The 13,048-nt window shown below is 35.2% G+C and overlaps 3 protein-coding genes across 3 annotated transcripts; 2 read left to right on the forward strand and 1 right to left on the reverse strand.

The window, feature by feature from the left end:
• Position 1: 1 nt before the first annotated feature.
• Positions 2–1,177, forward strand: LOC18046315 (peptide-N4-(N-acetyl-beta-glucosaminyl)asparagine amidase A; the record flags this gene model as incomplete). The annotated part of the gene is made up of 1 exon (XM_006442432.2): positions 2–1,177. A coding segment is annotated over one exon (1,086 nt), but the record flags the coding sequence as incomplete, so codon positions are not given.
• Positions 1,178–1,874: 697 nt separating this feature from the next.
• LOC18046316 (peptide-N4-(N-acetyl-beta-glucosaminyl)asparagine amidase A) lies at positions 1,875–4,366 on the reverse strand. Its single transcript, XM_006442433.2, has one exon. The coding sequence runs from the start codon at positions 4,139–4,141 to the stop codon at positions 2,303–2,305; it is 1,839 nt and encodes a 612-aa protein (XP_006442496.1). The 5' UTR covers positions 4,142–4,366; the 3' UTR covers positions 1,875–2,302.
• Positions 4,367–7,107: 2,741 nt separating this feature from the next.
• On the forward strand, positions 7,108–11,357 carry LOC18046317 (uroporphyrinogen decarboxylase 1, chloroplastic). Its single transcript, XM_024189532.1, has 6 exons — positions 7,108–7,233; positions 7,359–7,498; positions 8,532–8,914; positions 9,036–9,320; positions 9,772–10,007; positions 10,960–11,357. The coding sequence occupies exons 1-6, from the start codon at positions 7,211–7,213 to the stop codon at positions 11,126–11,128; spliced, it is 1,236 nt and encodes a 411-aa protein (XP_024045300.1). The 5' UTR covers positions 7,108–7,210; the 3' UTR covers positions 11,129–11,357.
• Positions 11,358–13,048: the final 1,691 nt, after the last annotated feature.

The raw sequence follows: 13,048 nt of genomic DNA on the forward strand, positions 1-13,048 counted from the left end.
AAGTGAATTCTGGTATGCAAATCTTCCGAATGAGTTCTTCTCGATGAATCATCTCAACAGAACGCCAGAGAATGGACCTTTCAGGGAGGTTGTGGTTAGTCTTGATGGTGAAGTGGTTGGTGCTATCTGGCCATTTTCTGTGATTTACACCGGGGGAATTAGTCCCTTGTTCTGGGCTCCCATCACTGGCATTGGTTCATTCGATCTTCCTTCTTATGATATCGAAATTACTCCATTCTTAGGTAACATATTGGATGGAGAGATCCATAAGTTTGGTTTCAGTGTAACAAATGCTTTGAACGTGTGGTTGATAGATGCAAATTTGCATCTTTGGTTGGACAGTAGAAGCACAAAAACTGAAGGAAAGGTTTTGAAGAAGAATGTCATGCCTCTTCGTGTTTCTTTGCACGCAGATTTCGAGGGTCTGGATGGAACATTCCTGAAAAATGTAAGCAGGTCGATATCTGCAACAGGACAGATCAGATCATCTTATGGGGAGATCACCACTAGTTGGATTCAAAATTTTAGTTACAGCAACTCCATGCTGATAAGCAAGAATGAAAATCTGCAGATTATTGATCAGATGATCCATTTTCATGACAGTGTTTGCACTAAAATGCCTCTCTCTTTAGCTTACTCGCAGAGTTCGCACAAGGTGTATCCACTTCGCTTATCCATCGATGTATTGGATAAAGGAAATAGAAGTTTTTTACAACTTACAAACGTCACATTGGGATACTATGAAGAGAAATCTAGGAGTAGTGCTGGTTTTGATTTCTCCTTCAGCACTCTCAAGAATCTGCAAAATGGGCAAGTTGTTTTAACTATTGTTAATAATTTTATAGTTGATGCACGGTGGAGCACGCAGCAAGTATACAAATATCACGGTAGTGATCTCTGCTATTTCAGGAACATAAGCAGCTCAAATGACATTATTGCTTATGACAAGGTAGGAAATGCATGCAATGGCGAAAGAACTGATTCTCGTCTGGGTTATGAGATTCGCAGATGGTTGCCTTCTACAGCTAGAAAGGATCCTCTAGCATCAGATGAACTCAAGGAGAAGCATGAAATCTTATCATACTAAGATGATTCACCAATTGCTTTAAGAAAAAAATAAATAAATAAATAAAGATTTCTCTTGTTGGATACTTAAGAGGATATCTGTATGTGGGTACAGGGAATAAAATTGTAAATTCTTCATTTTAACAATACTTAATGTGAATGCTGCTGAGGAGGTACTGTATGAATCTTACAAAGCTCTCTACACTTAGAAACAGTCCTAGAAATGAACCAGTAAGAATTCATTGAAGCATACTCCTTTACTGGACAACAGTTTTGAGTTCATATTGCTGGATAAATAACTGAATTTTCAAAAATGAGTATCTTGCACTGTTCCAATAAAGTAAATACATAGCTAAAAAACTTTTATGATTATAAAGTTGTCTATATACTGTGAACAACATATTTTCTCAGTTGTTAGGTGTACTCTTGGGCATACAGCTGGTAATCTATTGAACAATATTCATGTGTAAAGAAACTGCATGATATGGAAGAACAAAATTTAAAGTAAAAACCAAAAGAACTGAGAATTTTAGAAATGAAAGCTATTATAATTATCAATAATCTAGCAAGGAAGAGATAACCACAAGATAGTTCCCAACTAAATTGGTAAGGACAGTAAACGATTGTTCCCTCTAGTCATAACAAGACCATTTCCTATCAAGACCCTTCCCTAGTACTACAAACAGGCAACACTTTTGTTGAAACAGGACATGGCATGAATATCCGAAGGGCAAAAGTGAAGTTCTGTTGTCACAACACATTCAACAGAGGTAATAGCCTAAGCTAGCATTAATTACACAAACATGGACATTAAAAATTATCTGCAGCTCATGCTTCCACCAGACATCCATCATGATAAAGATGATACTATGCATCAAACATCAGATTCATGATATTTAAACATCAACACAGTTCCAATCTAGTTATGAACACATAGTAATAAGATATTGTGCATTCACTAATATCTTGGAGAGACATCTTGGAGAGACAGAGATTTTACACTAAGCAAGTTGTTGGAGGCGATACAAAACATGCAATAGTATCCATGAAGCAGATCTGAGTACATTACATATAGAAACCAGGGGACACACACAGTTTTATTTGTTGCAGCCACATTCAGGAAACCTCTGGAACCTCCAATTGAATTCCCGACTGTGAAGTTACAGAAGGATCAATTTTATCTGATGATTAAATTCCTCATACGTTATTGAACTACTCAGATACCAGAGAAGCCATCCTAGCTGGCAGAGGCCTTTATTTTCAACAAGCTAGGATCTAAATGAGGTTCTGTTCCTTTTTCGCACTTATTTATTACTTTATCATAAAGAATGGTGTAGTTCGAGCTGCTTATGTTCCTAAAATAGCAGAAGTTGTCACCATGATAGTGGTACACCTGTTGTGTGCTCCCCAAACCACTTATTACCAAGTTGTTCTTCACAAACATGACACCCTGCCCATTCTGCAAGTTCTTGAGAGAGCTCTCTGAGAATCCAGAACCAGCGCTCTCAGAATTCTTCTCGTTAAATCCCAACGTGACGTTTGCCAGAGATAAAGAAGTACCATTTCCTTTATCTTCAGTGTTCGAGTACATGTAGAAGGGAAATACTTTGAATGATTTCGTGAAGTAAGCATTAGAGGACTGCATCTCAGCAGAAACAGTGTCATCAAAATGGATCGTCTGATTCACAATCTGCAAATTTCCACTATTGCCCATCACCATTGAGTTACTGTAAGCAAAATCTTGAATGAAGTGGGTTGTAATCTTTCCATGAGACGACTCAACCCAACCAAGCGAAGATATGGACCTATTTACATTTGTGAGGAATGTTCCATCTAAACCCTTAAAATTTGACTCAAGATATACTTGAAGAGGCACAGAACTATGTTTCAGAAGCTTCCCCTCAGTTTTTGCACTTCTACCGTCCAACCAAAGATGCAAATTTGCATCTATATACCACACATTCAAAGCATTTGTAACACTAAACCCAAACTTGTGAGTCTTCCCATCCAATAGATTCCCTAAAAATGGAGTGATTTCAATATCATAAGTAGGAAGATCAAATGAACCAATTGCAGTAATGGGTCTCCATAAGAGAGGATTAATCCCTCCAGTAAACACAACAGTAAAGGGCCAAACGGCACCAACTACCTCACCATCAAGACTCACCACTACCTCCCTAAAAGGTCCATTTCCAGGAGTATCAGTCAGATTATTGGCGGCAATGTAATCGTTAGGAACATTTGAATACCAAAATTCATCATTCTCATGAAAAGAAACATAAACCTCCAACACGGCCCTATACACATTCTGAGGAATCACAAACTCCTTCACCCCAATGTCTGTCGAATTCTCGATCTCAAACCACAGCCCATCATTCAATGGCAAATTTCGTGAAATGGGCCAGATCAAATCAGCCTTGGAACCGTATCCAGATGCCAAAACATCCGAACCACACTCGTGATCATTAATATCGACATCAACAGGGTAAAAATATAGAGTTATATCCACGTGATAGACACCAGTATAAGCACTATCAACAAGATTGCCAAGATAAACAGCAAAAGTTTGAGTCTCATTTTTAACAAGCAAAGAATGATACCTTGTTAAATCCTTCTTAACGCTCCAAACAATCCCAGTTGCTCTCGGCTCAGCTGTGCAACTCCTCAAAAGCTCAACTCCACCTAACCACACACCAAAGATTCTATCAAACTGCCTCCCTTTACAAGTCGCATTCCATTCAAGGACAATTTTTGAGAACTTTTTGGTTGAGCAATGTGAAGGAGGGGTGTAGTTAGCAAGAACTGGGGGCTTCCCATAAGTGAAAGCAAAGTCATGTTGAAGAATGTGGTGGGAACAAGGGTTGGTTTTGGGGATCTCGATGGGTTTGGTAACTTCAAAGTAGCGCGTTGGTGGGATTTGGGTGGTGTTCAGATGGAGAGTTGGGAGCTCTGATGAGTAAAGATTTGAGTTCCTGAAGAGGGTTTTGGTTTTGTGAAGATTGGCATTAATGGGTTGTGTTTGATGAAGGAGAAAGAGTGAGATGCAGAGGAATAAAGGGACATGAAAGGAAGCCATGGATTGTTGTTGTGTTGTGTTTCTGCTGTTTTTATTTTTATTATTTATTTCTTTATTTTGGGTTCGTTATTGTTGATGTTGATTCTTGTTTGTTTTGAGTAGTTTGGTTACAGTTTCTTGTTTTGTATATATGGAAGATTAATGTTTTGTTGGCTGGAAAAACAATGCTAACAAAGATGGCAGAGGAGGAGTGTCTGGTTCAACAAGTCAATTTCTTAAATCAAATGTTTTGCCTATCATGCAAATTTCAGATTATTTTACTCCAAATAGAATTCTATTTATGATAATATCTGATTTATGTGCAGTATTAAATAATATATTTCGGCATCTTTTAAGTCATGAGAGTAGAGATTCAAAAAACTAATTTAGATTTTGCTCACTCCCTTATCTGTTTTAGAAGAATACTACATTTTTCTTAATTGGGACTAAAATGAATTAAATTTTCCTTCAAAATATTTGGAAATTGAAGGAGAAATTGAGAGGATTTTAGCTGTCACTATGCTTCTTCAAATGTAACATATCAATACTTTCTTATTTTATTTGATTATTGTGTTAGGTAACACTTAGGTGGCCACATTTCAAAATGTTAATGTTTTTTAGACAATCTTTGTCTTAAATATCAGTTTAATTCCTCCTATGCTTGGTATGGAGGTAAGCAACTTTTTTATTCCAATATCTCTTGTACAATTATCAATCAAATTTAATATGAAAACAATGCACTACAGTCAATATCATGATCACAATTTTAATTTTTAACTCATACCATTGTTGTTAGTTGCAATCGTCACAAATTCTAAAGTATCAACAAATTTTATTATATATTAAATCACCCATTAATAAGGTGTTAAATCACTCCGATACGTTTGGCATAATGTATTACATTACAATATATTACATTAACTAATATAATATGTGTTGCATTAAATTATATTTTATAAGCAATAGCATTGTAGTAGTATATTAATATTGTACAATATTTAGTGTTATATTGTATAATATTACATATAATAATATTTTATATTAAACTAATTTTTTTTAAATTATAAATATCTTAAAATTTGTATAATTTATATTTATTATTTAACTTTATAAATATATTATTGATCGCCTGGCACTGTGAGTCACCATGAATTGCCATCAGCATTTATATTTTGTATCTTTAAGCCAATTTTAGTGCCATTAAAATTTTCATCAGCGCATCTACACAACGGTGCATGCCACATTGACAATAGTGCATGTATTTCAAAACTTTAACCATAAATCTACTGTGAATGAAAGCTTCTTTTTTTATAATACATATATCGTTGCGTAGTTTTAGTAATAAGGATTCTATTAGTATGCCACTTCGGCCTTGGTCGGAGTGGTGGGCTGCTGCCCTCACAATCGGTTCAAGCCCCCACAAAAGCATTTGTGGGGGCTAACGTGCTTATTTGTTTAATATTTTAAAAATTTCCTCTCCCTCGTGCAATACGAGTGGAGTATGGACATTTCTCTTCTGTAAGAGATTATTTGTCTGGGCATGTACTTCACAGAATTCAATGTAATAATATATGTCCCAATCATGTATTTCTGATTATAAATATCGGTGTAATATATCTGCTATAATAGCAGTTGTAACTATTTATGTAATACAGTAATATGATGATTAATCAGTATTAAAAAAAAAAAAGGATTCTATTAGTATAAAAATGATCGTCAAAAGAAATTGAAATGACATCGCTGGTGGCGGTCAATATTTTTGCCATTCAAATATATTATTTATATAAACTAGTGATAAATAAATTAAATGAGTTTTAAATTGATTAGATAATGCGGGCAAAAGCTGCGTTAAAGTTTTGAGTTAATGTTGTGCAATCAATTCAATACTGGACCTACCAAGTAGTTAGTGGAAGGCAAGGTTTGCCTGTTTTAACGTAGGCCATGTAATCGAATATATTGTGATCATAGAAAGTAGGTAACACTTAATAGGAGATAAACTAAACAATTAAATATGCTAATTACAATTATTAACTTTCCCACTCGATGAATGATTTGATTTAATCATTTTCTTTTCTATACGTACGAGAAGATGTTCGAGTCCATTTGTATGTTGTGCCGTAGTACGACTAATTTTTTGAAGTTATTTTTTAAGCGAATCCAACAGATTCATCCCATTTCAGAATTAAATATTCAGAGCCGAGGGAAGGCGGGGGGTGGAGTTTTTTTTGTTGAAATAGAAATACTTTTGTATCACTCTTGGGAATCTAATTACAGCTTACCTCCTCTACTCCAGCATAATCAAATGAAGTCAAATTTGACACTATCATTAAATTACTGAGTTCGAATTGACATGATTTTTTATCATATTCGGTTGAGTTAAAGTTATTGATTCATTTATCTTAATTAATGACACGATTATTTATTTTATTTTAAATTAATTTATAAATTCTTATTAAAACTCAGATATTGGACATAATTTTCTTTTCTTCTTCTTTTTTTTTTTAAAAAAAGGATGAACAAATATGTGATGTTTTATATATAAAATTCTATAAAAAAGAATTAGAATTTGAATAATATAAATATGTAAAATATTAGTAGACATGTATATTATATCTATAAATGAGTGTAAATATTTAATATAAATCTTGTGAAATATATAACTATTAAGTAGATTATTAAAAAATTCATTTATTTTTTGTGTCGGATTAAAATTTTAAAAATTTAACACAATTATTTAATAAATCATATTAACATCAGCTTAAATTTAACAAGATATAAAATTATCACGACACGAATTTAATACGAACATGACCCGACAAGCATTTTGCGAATTCTTTTAATGATTAGAAGCCAAGGTCGTGTTCATTTCTCCTCTCCCTATCGGTATTCCGAATGTGGGCCTCATTTTATCCAAAGATGAAACGTGGCAAGATCCTTGCCGTTCTCTGCAATTACTAACTAAAGTCAACCTTCTGATGATCATCAATATCTACGAGATGAGATGCACAGGGAGATGAAGAGAAGATAAAGAAACCAGAACGAAGAAATTTTTTTTTTTTTAAAACCAAAACTTCTCTTTCTCATAGAACAATGAGCTTCTCTTCTTTAACTAGGTGAGCTCAATTATTATTATTATTATTATTTTCCTATTGCTTTGCTGAACATTTTATTATTTATTTAATTATATATAATTTTGAGTTTGTTTATCTTCAATTACAACATTGCCTATTGTGTGCAGTGCCTTGGGAAGCTCATCTGTACAGTTAGGGTTTCATTCTAATTTTTTAACTGAAGCTTTACACCCTTCTTCAAAGAGGAAAAAGCTTGCTTTCAGAAAATTCACTGTGTCTTGCTCTTCTTCTTCTTCTTCTTCATCTGGTATGTTCGTTTTTCTTTATTGGTCATTTATTTTATCTGGGTATTTTGTGCTTTTAGTTTTTCTTTTGGAAAATTTGTTAGGCCTTGAATTGATTGGAACCTAAGAATTTAGTGGCATTGTACTGGTACTTTTTTTGAGAGGGTGAATTGGCAAGTCCATTTGTGTTTAGTGGTGGAAATTTTTGAACCATTTATATATTCTTGTTTCAACTTTAATTGAAGTCGATTGAAGAGGCTAGATTTAGCATTAATGAAGGAGGAATGAGAAATAGTTAGATATGATGGGGTGAGTTCTGTGCAATGAAGAAGATCCTCCAGACTCCTAATGCCATTTGTTCTGAAACAACATCCAAGCATTTAAGGTGAATGTATTTATGCGGTCATGGTGATTTCTAAAGTGAAATAAATGTTGTTGATTGCCTGCATATTCTCGTCTTTGTATGCAAGTTTGCTTGCTGTGTGTCATTTAGATGAAAAAAGAATTGCTAGGTTGAAATCTGGGTTTTGTGGAAAAAATTGACTCCATTGTATCATAGAGAGTACAAATCTGGTTAACTGACTTCTTAGGCTATACGGTAAGCTTAATAGGGACATATTCTATTGGAGGTGGAGCATCATAAAGATTTGGATAAAAATGTGACTGTGATAAAACAAATTGAGAACACATTCTTATTTCTGTATCTCCTAGTAGCTGCAGATACTCCTTTTGCGCCTTCATACTCCTTTTGCACCTTCATTTATAACTTAATTCCTGAGTGTTAAAATCACGGAAAGCTTGCAAAGCTTATTTTAGCTAGCATTTACCAAACATACTTGGCACCATTCCCCTTTTCGTCTCCGAAAGAATAACCATTTGGCTAAACCTCACATTGCAATGGACACGGATTGCCAAAAGATTAAAAAGGAAGACCAAGATACGGCTTTTTTGTTTCTTGAACTTTTTCTTTTCATTGACAATATAATATAGGAAGTGTACGTCCACATCTTGAGATACATGTATCTTGTTCATATTTTTTATTCGTATTTTATGTAGATCCACTCTTGGTTAAGGCTGCAAAAGGACATCCAGTAAGTAGACCACCAGCATGGATGATGCGCCAGGCAGGAAGGTATATGGCTGTTTACAGAAAGCTTGCAGAAAAGCATCCATCGTTCAGAGAGAGGTCAGAGACAACTGATCTCATTGTTCAAATTTCTTTGCAGCCTTGGGAAGCTTTCCATCCTGATGGAGTTATCATTTTCTCTGACATACTTACTCCTCTACCTGCATTTGGTGTTCCATTTGACATCGAAGAAGTTAGAGGTCCAGTTATTCAGTCACCAATTCGGTCTGAAGAGGGATTAAAGGCACTACATCATATTGATTTGGAAAAACTTCAGTTTGTGGGGGATTCCCTTAAGATTTTGCGCAAAGAGGTGATTCTATTATTTTTCTTCACATGCATCAAGATGAGGTGAAAATACTCCTTTTATTTATGTAATAGATAATATATGATTTCACGTCGATCTGTTTCTTCATGTTATTCTTTCTATGTAGGTTGGGGAGCATGCTGCAGTTCTCGGATTTGTTGGAGCTCCTTGGACAATTGCTACATATATAGTTGAAGGGGGCACAACACGCACGTATACAACCATAAAGAGTATGTTTCATACAGCACCACATGTGTTGAGGACTCTTCTCTCTCATTTAACACAGGCAATAGCTGATTATATTATCTACCAAGTGGAGTCTGGGGCTCATTGCATACAAATATTCGATTCATGGGGTGGACAACTACCACCTCATATGTGGGAACAGTGGTCGGAGCCTTATATCAGAGAGGTAAATTGCTGCGGACTTTATTAAATGATGAAAAAAAAAATCTCGTTCTCTGCACTGTGAACACTATCTTATTGTTTTCTTGCTGTAAAATGAATGAATTAAATGCATAAATGGGTTATCACAAAGAGCTTTTATCTCATTCTTGTTGTGCATTAGTCTGTTTGAATTGATTGCACTATCTCTCTTAATAAACTATTGAAGTTTTCTTGGGTGATTTTAAGTTTATGGATGATAAAAATATAAATACCAGTGGAGCTGAAGTAGGAATTCTATAAATAGAAAATGTTAATTTCCAAAGATGGAAGTATTATGCGTGGAAAGTATCATTACTATTTTATGTTGCTACACTTATTTTTTGAAAATTTGTTGTACATGCTATATTGCATGCCTTTTGCCTGTTTAGACTTTACAAAATTTATGATAAATAGTTTTGATGTTTCTGAAAATGCAGATTGTCAGTCTAGTGAGGACTAAATGCCCTGAAACACCAATCGTTCTCTATATTAATGGAAATGGTGGATTTCTTGAGCGTATGAAAGGAACTGGTGTTGATGTGATTGGGCTTGACTGGACAGTGGATATGGCGGATGGAAGGAAGAGATTGGGCAATGACATTAGTGTGCAGGGGAATGTGGATCCTGCTTGCTTGTTTTCTCCTCTTCCTGCATTGACTGATGAAATTCAAAGGTGATGTAGCTTATAATTTTTTGTTTGCCCTTTTTAATTGGTATGGCGACAGGATTGTTTGATTTTGTTACCATGATGCATTTGTAATTCTGTGGATTTGTTACACCTAGGATGTGAGTACCTATCAACGTCACGTGAGTGATATGGCCAGGAATCACCATAACCTATAATTTTATGGCGACGATTCTTTAGGTTTCTTATGCTTATTGTTCATTTTACTGAATACGGATTTGAGGAAAATCACAAACAACCAATTACTCCTCACTCTGGCTCCCTCATTTTCTCTTATCTAGTGAGCTTCTTCCTGCCCTGCTCCTTCTTGCTGGAATCCTCTTCAACTCATATTTTTCTTGATACCCATTTGTCTGTATCTCTTATTTGATATTCAAACATGAAGTTTAAAGTATTCTTAAGGCTATCTCATTGCTTGTGGTGTAATGTTTTGATATCTCCTCACAATTTCAACTGTCTTTAACAACTTGTAGTGGTAATCCATAGGCTACTGCTAGATGCCTTTCATGGTTTGTAGTGGTTACTTGTCAGCATTTACGTGATTGTTACTTATTTGAGTGCATCCTTACATCCTGCTTATTCATAATTACAACTGTCTTTAACAACTTGTAGTGGTAATCCATAGGCTACTGCTAGATGCCTTTCATGGTTTGTAGTGGTTACTTGTCAGCATTTACCTGATTGTTACTTATTTGAGTGCATCCTTACATCCTGCTTATTCTTAATTACATTCTGGTATATGATGATATCTTTGTCGTATTCTGAAGGCTAGGTAGTTCAGATAAAAAGAATAGTTGAAACAAGACCACAAGAGTATCATTTTACAAATAATAATGGCTTGGCTGATGAATCTTGTGGTTTCTTTCTGCTCAAAATAGCAACTGAGAATTTACTTCGAAACTATGATACAGGTGCTCATGCTGATTGATTCTGTTTTCAGGGTTGTCAAGTGTGCGGGATCAAGAGGACACATCCTTAATCTAGGACATGGAGTTCTAGTTGGGACTCCTGAAGAAGGTGTGGCACATTTCTTTGAAGTTGCAAAAAGCATGAAGTATGATAATTCTTCTGAAAATCATGCATTTGAGGAATCAAAATTGGTAGTTTGAGGATGTACTTGTTGCTAAGCGCAAGCCAGCAATTTTGTTTTGTAAATTTGCAGCCTTTTGTCCAGTTGCACCTTTTCCTACCTGACAACTGCTTCATCTTTGTTTAACTTACAATTTCTGGAGAGGATGATTAAAGCTAGAGTTCTGTACATGCTTTTGGTCAGCTAACTTCATTGTATCTGTTATTGAAATATTCACAACGAATCAATATATTGGTTTATTTTGGGAATTGCTTTCGTTACATTTATCTACATATGCTAATAATTTGCCTCTTTGGTGCCATTAACTTGCTACTGGTTCATTAATCTGGCTAATCGAGATGATTAGCTGATAAAAGCTGTTATTTTACAGAATCCACTCCACCTGTAATTACATTTTTATTCTGGAATCATTTTTTTGGCTGAGATCTGATCAACCTAGTGGCTACAGGAGTATAGAAAATACTGAGTTGTATTAGGTGGGTTTTCACTTATTCTTCTTATGTGGGTGATGACCTTATTGCTTTCTGTCTGTCCTCCCCTCTCCCATTCACTCTTTCTTACATGTCTCATACAAATAGTTATATTTCAATTTTGTGGTACGTGGATGAGCCCCGGGAGAGGTGGTATCGTTGAAGCGTCATGCAATCAGATAGAGAAACGTGAGAGTTAATAAATTGAGATGGATATGGTGATGGAGGTAAATAAAATTACCCTATCTCTCCACTTCCTTTTTCCTTCCTTTTACATTTCACTTGCTATTATTTTTTGCAGTATAAGCCAGCTTACAGATAGTTTTCATGTAAGGTAGAGGTATAAAAAAATTGGAACTTAAGCTACATTCATCTTGATTTCTTTTGTAGAATATTTTGAACTTTTCTTTTTTTTTTTTTGGAGACTTTGAGCTAGGGACTTACAAGGGTTTGATATTGCAGGCGACTTGGTGTATTCCTTCAATTTTCATGTAAATTCATTCACAGCGAAGTTACTTGTTTATCAATATGAAATCATTCTTGACTAACATCAAAATTTTTAGTTTATAATTTTCCCGCCTTTTTACCCCTTGCTCTGCTATACGGTGGCAACTTTACATCACAATGTTGAACTTCAAAACCCTGCCGTGTTGTGGTTGCCGGTGCATTGCTTTTCCATATACTTAGTATGTCACGCATTGAAATCAACTCTGCATGTTGACTCTTAGCGATATGACTGGTGGCAAGACATTTCCTGGAGAGTAGAAGGTATAACTTTCTTCTGTTGGTTTCATATTAAACTTTAATCAGCGATGATGCTCCTTGTACCGGATAATGATAATGCATGCTGTGAATGACTGCAATATGGGATAGATCATGTTGGGGTGAGGTAAAATTATTTTACCAATGTTTAGAACCAGATCGATTGGGTAGTCATCCACTGTGAGCAAAGTGGAACTAGAAATCCTTCAAGCCACTTTCTGAGAGTGTGTATTAATTCTGAATTGGCGGCTGTTTTAATTTTCCTTTCATAGAATTGCATATTGTGAGATAAACCAGCACTGGTGTCTGGTGGTAAGTTATCAAGCGTGGAATATACTATGAATGACTTTTGTTCTCACTCAACGGCGGCATATAGCGATGATTTGACTATTTAATTCCATCAAAGTATATATAGTTTAAAGCCAGGGATCGCTGCAACTGCAACTTTCGGAGTGATCTCCAGGAAGTTTGTGATGATGCCTATGGCAGGCCAAACCTGTCTGGGCTTTTAACTTTAGGACCTGGGCCACGCCAGTAATTTAGTACTCTTTAATAGTGTCAAAGTAATTTTGTGATAAAATTAGTGGATTTAAGCCGCATCAATCATTGATTAGTGACATATTATTTGAAATTTGAACTTCATAACCATAGTATTCTCGATCTTTGTCCGCCTTAAATGGGACGGAAGGTTTAGCTTTTTTAAACTT

This window comes from Citrus clementina, unplaced genomic scaffold (assembly GCF_000493195.1).
Source record: "Citrus clementina cultivar Clemenules unplaced genomic scaffold, Citrus_clementina_v1.0 scaffold_3, whole genome shotgun sequence".
Lineage (NCBI taxonomy): Eukaryota > Viridiplantae > Streptophyta > Magnoliopsida > Sapindales > Rutaceae > Citrus > Citrus x clementina.